The sequence below is a fragment of the Humulus lupulus genome, chromosome 6 (genome assembly GCF_963169125.1).
Source record: "Humulus lupulus chromosome 6, drHumLupu1.1, whole genome shotgun sequence".
Classification (NCBI taxonomy): domain Eukaryota; kingdom Viridiplantae; phylum Streptophyta; class Magnoliopsida; order Rosales; family Cannabaceae; genus Humulus; species Humulus lupulus.
Window position 1 is genome coordinate 145,196,147 of NC_084798.1, and position 9,032 is coordinate 145,205,178.

Here is a 9,032-nt window from a genome sequence, read left to right on the forward strand (position 1 = left end):
ATGAATAATTCAAGAGCAATTTTTTATGGGATTAAAGTTATGATTTTATGTTGAAATGACTCACATAAAATCATAGACATAAGTTTATCCGAAAGTTGCATTATTTAGCGCTTAGACCATAGTTTATTTTTAATTATTTTAAGCTATGGTTTAATTCCTTATTTTGGATAAATATATGTAACTTTCAGCACATATGGATTGTGCTTCTTCGTTAAGTCTCGGCCAAGCACTCTAAATGGGAGGGAAATTTTGAATGATCATGGGTAGTTATTAGAGGTTGATTGAGAGGGGGTGCCATGTTTCTCTCATTTTTCTTCAGCCCTCTTTGAAATTGAAAGGGAAACCGAGAGAGAAAAGATGAAGAACACTTGGTGTTCTTGAGAGTGTGGTACGTTTGGGTCCAAGGAGATAAGAGCAAGGTGAGTTACTTTCTTTGGGTTTCCATTGAATTTACAAACCCTCAACATGTTCATAGAACCTCTTAATCCCTTGTAGAAGAAAGCAAGAGAAAGGAGGGAGTTTTTTGAGAGTTCGGTGCAAGAATAGCCTATACAAAAATAACGTAAGTCCGAACCTACTTTACGTTCATTTTTCTCTTATATTCTGAGTACCAAATTCATGTTGACTGGTTTTGTTGTGTTCATAGTGTTTTGGACTAAGTTGAGGATAAGAAATAAAACACCAAGAACCGACCATAGTAAGAGGTATATATTCAAAGATTTCCTTCGTAGTTTTACGTTTCTGATTGTTCGTTTTCGCTTCCTTATCGTGGATATGAATTTTTGGGCTGTTGTACATGGTTCTAATCAGTTTATTGGGGCTAGAGACACTCATTAAGGAGCTAGGGATAGTTTAATATATGTGTTTTTGAAGTTTGAGATGATTTGTTGGTGGTTGAAGATGGGTGGTGATGGCTGGCCGTGCATGGGGGATACCACTTTGGGTGGTCACGCGTGGAGGCCGGTGGTGGTGATGGTGGTGCTAGTGGTGGCCGAAGTGATGAGCATGGTGGTCTAGGGAGTGAGATCGTGGCTGCCATGGTGAGAAACCTTGGTTCGGATGGCCATGGCTGAATATGTGATGAGGTTGATGAGAATAGGGTCACGTGCATGCATGTGTGCATGACCCATCTGGTTACAAATGGTTACAAATTTGTAACCAAAAGGACAGAAAGTGGTATTTGGTCCCGAAACTTTAGGAAGTTACTGCAAGGCTTGGGATTAGGTATTCTAAGATCAAAATCTGATTATTGAGAATTAAGGATAAAAATTATCTAGTTAATTGTCCAAGTATAATAATTTACAAGCTAGGTTCGGGAGTTATTATATAAGCTTCAAGAAAAATTCTAAGTTTGGGAGTTAGTTTCAAAGTTTAGATTTGATGACTTAGAACCTATGAAATATTTTCAAGGACTTAGAGAATATTTTAGGAAGTACAATATTACCAATTTTAAGTCTCAAGGTCAAGAGGTGGGCTCGGGGCTCGTGAATTGGACTCGAGCATCAAAAAACAAAACTATAAGAAATAATTGGAGTTTTGACTTGAAATTTCGAACATAGCCTAGGATAAAATTATTATTGGAAATAATAATTTTCTAAGTTGAGTTTGGGATTCTAAGAGGGGTATTAGGGTCATTTTACCTCAAGGTCTTAGGTTTGGGCCAGGGTCGGGAATTTTAGTTTTGTTTTTTTTAAATTCCCTTATATATTTTAGAACCTTATTAAGCATAAACTAAGACATATTGTCCCAATATGATTATAGGGTCTAAAATCGATCGAAAATACTCACAAAGACATAATTCACGAAAGCTGAGAACGAGAGGTAAGGAAGTATACACCAAGAGTAACTTAGCTTGTTGTGATCTTAGTGAATTGTTTGCATGTTTGTATGCTTCCAGTTAAATTCTAGTTGCTTTATATATGTGTGATTATATGGCTGGATGCGCATGATAGTACCCATCTATCGGGTTTGAATGTGCTAAGTGCAGTAAAGTTATCATGAATGCATGTGCAATGTTTGTGACTGTCAAGGGAAACCATGTGAGGGTGGACCCCATGCAGTTGTGTACTGGGGTTAGCCGCCAAGTCAGTAAAGTCATCAATTTTTAGCAGAGTGTACCCCTTTGGCAGGGGAGGTGAGTATTCCCTGGGCCGCGGAGGCCATCCGAGGATCATGATCCCACAAATAACTCAAGGGCTCAGTACAAGGGAAACCTTGTGAGGGTGGATCCCCATGCAGCAGTACAGTGGGGTTAGCCGCCAAGTCAGTAAAGTCACTGTGTTTTAGTGAAGTGTACCCCTTTGGTATGGGAGGTGAGTATTCTCTGGGCCGTGGAGGCCACACGGGGATTAAGACCCCACAGATAACACGATGGCTCAGTGATATGTTTTCAGTATGTTATGCAATACTTTGACTTATGTGAATATGCTAGACGTTTTGCTCAGTTTACCACTTCCATATGTGCATTTCTGTTATGCAAAGTTTGTTTTGGATAGTAGAGTCATAAGTTGTAGCTAGCTTCCTTACCGAGCGTTATAGCTCATCAGTTACTCCGTGTGTAGGTAAGGGCAAAGCTTAAGGAGCAGTGCAATAAGATGGAGGGAATTCTGTCTGAAGTATGCATACAGTGAAACAACCGACCTGCAGGGTTGTCAGGGTTCTCTTAAGTTTTCTGCTGAGTCTAGTAACAGTTTTATCAATTTCATGTTTATTAGTTTTACTTAAAGAAGGCCCTATGGCCACAGGCTATTTCTTAAGTTACGTTTAACTACATTTTGTTTTTAAAACTATGGGATCCCATCCAAATACTATTTTATTTCAAAGTACTCCAATGCAAAAATTTCTAAAGTTTACTTTAAAGTTTATTTAGTTCTTAACGTCCGATTTTGACCAAAGTTGACTGTTACGGTCCAGTTGACCCCGGATAGTCATATTCGTATTTCAGTGGATCTAGTTAAGAAAAAGTCGGGTCGTTACATTTGGTATCAGAGCCTACATTACTTAGGCTCCTGTAGACCCTCACAGTATGCATATGAAGATCAGAAAGGCCCCAGCTACTGCTCTGTAAGTATATTTTTAAGTTCTGCACGTACTTTTGAGTTTAACCATTATTGCGGGTTTCATAATGACTAGATAATGGTGACGATGAAGAGAACAGTTATGTCCGGCCGAGGACAAGGGGCTAAGGAAACCCAAGATTATTGGATCCAAAGGACTAGGGAAATGAAAATGAGCCTGAGGGTAGCTATGATGAATTCGATAGGCTAATTAGGCATATCATGGCAGTGAACTATGTCATTCAATATATTAAGTGGGTAGGGGGCTTACTTAAGTGTCTATAGTGTTTTTGAGGTTCTAATGAGCACAATCTCATGGCAGAGTGTTAGGGATGCTCTTAACCAGGCCTGGAGCGAGGTAGCTCACTTAGAAGGTTAACCCCCAAATCAATATTAGGCTATGGGGAAGAGATTCCCTAGGATCTACTTTGAGAACATAACCATGAAATTTAGGTTTAACCCTTTAGGGATCAAGAAAATAAACCATAGTCAGAAGTGGTGGGTACAAGGAACCCCTAAGCTACCCAGGGGAGTGATTAGGGAGTTGTCTCCAGAACTTAGGAAAGAATACGAGGATTCATTCCCAGTCCATATGGTAGTCTATGACACCAACAGCAGTCAGGGCAGGGCTAGAATTGGGATTTAGAAGTTATTTCCTTTCCGGTTAGTGAGTGAACGGGGGGTTCTGTCCTTGTTTTAGGATATGTTTGCATGATTTTTATGATGTTAGACTGTTGTATTTCATTTATTTTCAGTTGACTACTTATGTATTGAAATCATGTATTAAGTTTGAAGTAATATTAATGACAAGTTGTTATGCTCTTTTCTCTTTATTATACATTGTTATGAGGTATGTTACGTTTGAAACTCAGTTTATATTATTATTGTTCTTTTTGAGTATTGAGTAGAATGTGTTAGGCCTTTTTCTAAATGGATAGAAGATTTATCGTTCGTAGTTTAGACTCTTTGGCTCAAGCTCCACGAAGAGTTGTACGGCGAGGAGTGAATAAGGCTCAGGCACCAGAAAACCTGAACCCAGGAAATGCCAACATGGATGCAGCTACGCTGTTTGGAATTAGTCAGGCACAAGCTGAAGAGATTGCTCGTCTTCGAAAAGAACTTAATTGGGCACCTAGGGTTGGAAGGCCACCAGCCCAGTAAGTTGTGGAAGTGAGGCCATAACAACTTGCTCAACCAAATCCGTTATACGAACATTTTAGAAAGCTACGCCCTCCACCCTTTGAAGGAGGCGTGGATCCTATGGAAGCTTAAGAATGGATGAGTTCTATTGAACCCATTTTCAAATTAATGCAGTTGGAAGACCGAGCTAAAGTATCTCGTGTTACATATATGCTGAATAAGGACGCTCACATCTAGTGGGAGAATATGAAGCTTATCCAGGATGTTAGAGTTATGACCTGGGTGGAGTTCGTACAAGCTTTCAATGAATAGTTTTACAATGAGACTATCAGAGCTTCTAAGGTGGATGAATTTGTGAACCTAATCAAAGGAGATACCACTGTAGCTCAATATGCGCAACAGTTCAACAGGTTGGCTAAGTTTGCTGGATATTTAGTGGCCAACGAGGAAGCTAAGGTCGACAAGTTCATGAGAGGGCTTAAGCCAATGATTGCCCGAGATGTAGAAATGGCTAGTGCGGAGAGGATCACTTATGCATATGCCATATTCATATAGCCAATCTTTTATGCAATGTGTTAGTTGATTCGGGTGCTACCCATTCTTTTATATCAACGTGCATGATTGAGAAAATAGGAAGACCTAGAGAGAATTTTCGATAGGCTTTAGTACAATGTTGCCGTCTGGAGAGAAAATGACATCTAGAAGATGGGTACACGTGGTGCCGATAACTTTAGATGGATGAGAACTCTACGCTGACTTGATTGAGCTGGCTATGAATGAGTATGACATGATACTTGGAATGGATTGACTCTCCAAGTATAGTGCAAACATTGATTGTAGGAAAAAGATCGTAGTGTTCCAACCCGAAGGGGAAGAGAAGTTCGTGTTCAAGGGAGAAAGTACGGGACCCAAAACGCTAATCATCTCAGCGCTCAAGGAAAAGAGGATATGATGGGAAAGAGGTGCCAAGCATTCCTATCTAGTATAGTGGACACAACTAAGAACACGCCACAATGGCCTGAGGACATTAAAATGGTGTGTGAGTACCCCGAGGTGTTCCCAGGAGATTTACCAGGCTTTCACCTGGATCAAGAGATCGAGTTCGTGATCGAGTTAGCACCAGAGACAACCCCTATTTCAAAAGCACCGGATAGGATGGCGCCTTCAGAATTAAAGGAGTTGAAAGAACAGCTGCAAGAGCTGCTTGACAAAGGATTCATTCGACCAAGTCACTCACCATGGGGAGCAACCATTTTTTGTGTTATACTACACTTTAATATAACACATTATTTGTGTTATATAATGAAGTTTGCATAACACAATTCTTTGCATAAAAAGTGTTATTGTAATAGATATTATAACACAATTTTCGTATTATTGTTATATTTAGATATGTTTAAATTCTCATTATATATTTTATTTATATAACACCAATTTATTCTATTATATTTTAATTTTTTTATATATAATTAAAATTAGCTTTCTAATATATACTAGTATCATCAAATGAACTTGATTTTCAAATAACAAAAAGTAAGAACATTCAACATTGTATTAACAATCCACAAATTAGTTTAAAACATTCAACACTGTCATCAACAACAAAATGTTCTTTAAGTATTCAAGGAGTCTTAAATATTCAACATAGTTAAAAGTTACTACTTTCAACACAAAATATTCTTATTGATATCACTGTCAGAATTTACAACATAACAAAGTACTGCATCTACAAGGCTTGAACTTTTAGACTCTACTGGCCCAGAGGAAACCTCAATTGCTGGAAGCTTCCCATCACCAGCATTACCTGGTTGGACGTCCATTAACTCTTTGGTGGCAAATACAGCAATAAAAAAAGCAGGCTGTATAGAACACAAAGTTCATAATAAACAGTTAATGAGAAATCCCAAAATGAAACAACGAAAAATTACCTAAGAGTAATACACTTATTGACACCAGAATCAACCAAAGAATTTAGGGACTGCCCCTTCTTTTTGTATCTACCATTACTGGATAGTGTACTTCAATATATATTAATATATACATATACACATATACAATTTACATGCACAATCCACAAAATGTTGGTGATGAACGAATGTGTGAGTCTAAACTGAGAAAATCAGAAGACCAAAAAGGAAAAAGAACAACAACAAAGTAAAAGAATCTTTAAGTGTTGTTGTTGAATGCATAACAGGCAGAGAAGTTCCCCTTAAATAAGAGGAAACAACATAATATGAAAAAGGTTTTCAGTTCAAGCATCGAGAGAATCCTTACAAGATTGCGAAAATAAGATACCAAGGAGACAACAGCAGCAACTACAGATATTGGTTTTGTTGCAGATGACAAAACTGATTGAAGAAAGATGGGGAGGCTGGAAGATGTATCCTGAAAAATTTAAATAACAGAACATCATCTCTTGTAATTAAAAAGTACTAATCACAGAATCAACAAAAATCATAAAGAGAGAATTCTATTAACAAAGGTATATTTTGCAGCTTTAGACAAACAAAATTTTTGAATTCTGGCCCAAAAAATAGTTAGTCAAAAGATCATAATATAATTACTCTTCTTTGCAGAAAAGAAGGTTAATAATTTGCAATCCTCAAAAGGAGTAGCTCTCAATGTTAGCATGTAGTTTGCTTCCAGAAGGCCTGAGGTAGTCCCCACACAAGCACTTCTCATAGCAACTGTTATAGTTTCCCACACCCTAAATATTGTAAAGTTAGGGGGAACCCCAGTTTCGAACTTGGGCTCGCTAAGCAGGTCTATGGGATTTCTGGGTATAAAATATTTTTGCTATGATAACAATGTTCAGATTTAACTACATCTAATAACCATAGCACCAAGAATTTCCAACATCTATGTTACTAATTCCAACTTGGCCAAGAATAAAAAAGTAGCCATCTGTTTAATGGACAATATACCTTAGGAAATTTGGCAAGCACATTGTATAGAATATCCAAAATAGATGATATAGCAAGTGATAAACCTTCAATTTTCGTGACATCAAAGAGACGGCTAACGTGAAGTTTCTGCAATATAAATGGAAAAAAAACAAGACAAAAGAAGAAAAAGATTATAGGAAGAAAGCTCAAATCAGTGAAGAAACAAAATTAAATAGCAAATTCTGACCAAACAGAATCAGAGCATTCAGACCTCCAATGCTTGTGAAGTCCTGCAAACAATCCGAAAAAGAGCACTATGGATTGAAGAATCAGAAGTAACATGTCCCAGATGACCCCAACCAGCTTTCCAGCGTATGATGTCAACGTGATACCTTTTTTTAATCAGTTTAAGCACCTAAAATAGATTTTTTTAAAAAGAAAGAAAATCAGACTGGCCTGTAAAGAACAACCAGTCTTTAAAATATTGACCTCTGATGTGTAGAACTATATTAAACTTGGCAAATCATACTAAAGGCCTTACCTCAAGGAACCATTAGAGACAGTATCAAGAATATTTGTATTTAAAGCCACATCAAATAAATTTGCCTTAACAGCTGCTGCAGAAACATATGAAGGGCAACTGACCAAAAAAAAAAAAAACAATGTAAAAGTCATCATAATTAGAAGTAAGGCTTCAATCTCTATTTATCTTTCCAACACTCATTTTCTCTCATAAAAAATAATCTTAAGTTATTAATTTTATTCTCAAGACCTGAAAGAGAATATAAATTTGTAGTGCGTGTAAATATATACAATACAAATTATTCAGATTTCCTCTCTTCATTCTCTTCTACCACTCTAATTCTTCTTTCATCTATATTTTCTACTGATTCTGTTATTTCTTTATAAATTCCTCTTTTTCTACTATTCTCCTCTCCAATCATCTTCTTTATTCTCCTTCCCCACCATGTCCTATATCTCTCAACTACTAGCGAAACATCAGAACAAGGAATATATATAGTTTCATAATCATATATAACTCATGCTAAAAATAAATTTTTTTTTCTTAAAAAAAAAAGGCATTGGTGATTTACATTGTGAATGTGAGTACTAAAATTAACACTCGTGTCATAACATAACAAAATTATGAAGATTTTAACTCACCAATAAAGCAACATACTATAAAAGATACAGAAAAAAGGAACAATACCTAATAAATGTGATGAATCTTACAAACTCAATAGCGTACACATCAACTGCCAGTTCCAAGACAGCAACCTTTCCCCTCTTTCTGCCCAATTTAAAACAGAGATGCATTAGGTAAACCCACTAGAAAAACAATGAACAAAAAAATGGATGACCTAATAAAAATATTCATAAGACAATAATTATTATAACCCTTTGGAGTAGTAAATCCTATCAAAATGGAAAATTTACTAAAGAGGCAGAAAAGTTCCAACAAAATAACCAAGAGAAGAGTAATGTATTTGACCAATGTTTGGTAAGAAAAATTTACTAAAGAGGTAGAGACTAACATTTGGTAGGACCTAATTCAAGAAGAGTAATATGTTTGACTATATTTGGATCACTCTCTGAATATATATACATATATATATATAAAAAATGAATTAAAATCTCAAAATTAAGATTAGTATCCAAATTCAATCCTATTTAAACTTTCGAAAATTAATTCTCAGCATAAAAACCATATATATACAAAAGAATAAACTAAAGGGAACAATGCTAGATACAATGCTATATCTATATATATATAAATAGATAGATTGAAAGTAAAGGAAACCAGGAAACCAGACCTATGCAACTCAGGAGAAAAAGAAAGGGAAAGGACAATTCATACTAACTAATTTATCACCCTATATTCCATAAGAAGAACCAATATGAAGAAACAATTCATACAGTTTGTACTAACTCCTATCCCCATTTATTTCTT

The 9,032-nt window shown here is 36.3% G+C and overlaps 1 protein-coding gene across 1 annotated transcript; it reads right to left on the reverse strand.

The window, feature by feature from the left end:
* Positions 1–5,860: 5,860 nt before the first annotated feature.
* On the reverse strand, positions 5,861–8,508 carry LOC133785521 (uncharacterized). Its single transcript, XM_062224748.1, has 6 exons — positions 8,292–8,508; positions 7,353–7,721; positions 7,186–7,228; positions 6,425–6,581; positions 6,198–6,214; positions 5,861–6,055 (listed from the first exon to the last, which is right to left on the reverse strand). Exons 2-6 carry the CDS (start codon positions 7,421–7,423, stop codon positions 5,861–5,863), a joined length of 483 nt encoding a protein of 160 aa, XP_062080732.1. The 5' UTR covers positions 7,424–7,721; positions 8,292–8,508.
* Positions 8,509–9,032: the final 524 nt, after the last annotated feature.

What these genes read in the sequence shown, in the direction of transcription:
- LOC133785521 (XM_062224748.1), bottom strand. Translation starts at nt 7,423, where the DNA reads ATGTTACTTCTGATTCTTCAATCCATAGTGCTCTTTTTCGGATTGTTT. An exon ending in GGACTTCACAAGCATTGGAG is followed by an intron (nt 7,229 to 7,352) that starts GTCTGAATGCTC and finishes TTTATATTGCAG; the next exon opens with AAACTTCACGTTAGCCGTCT. An exon ending in TGATGTCACGAAAATTGAAG is followed by an intron (nt 6,582 to 7,185) that starts GTTTATCACTTG and finishes TAAATTTTTCAG; the next exon opens with GATACATCTTCCAGCCTCCC.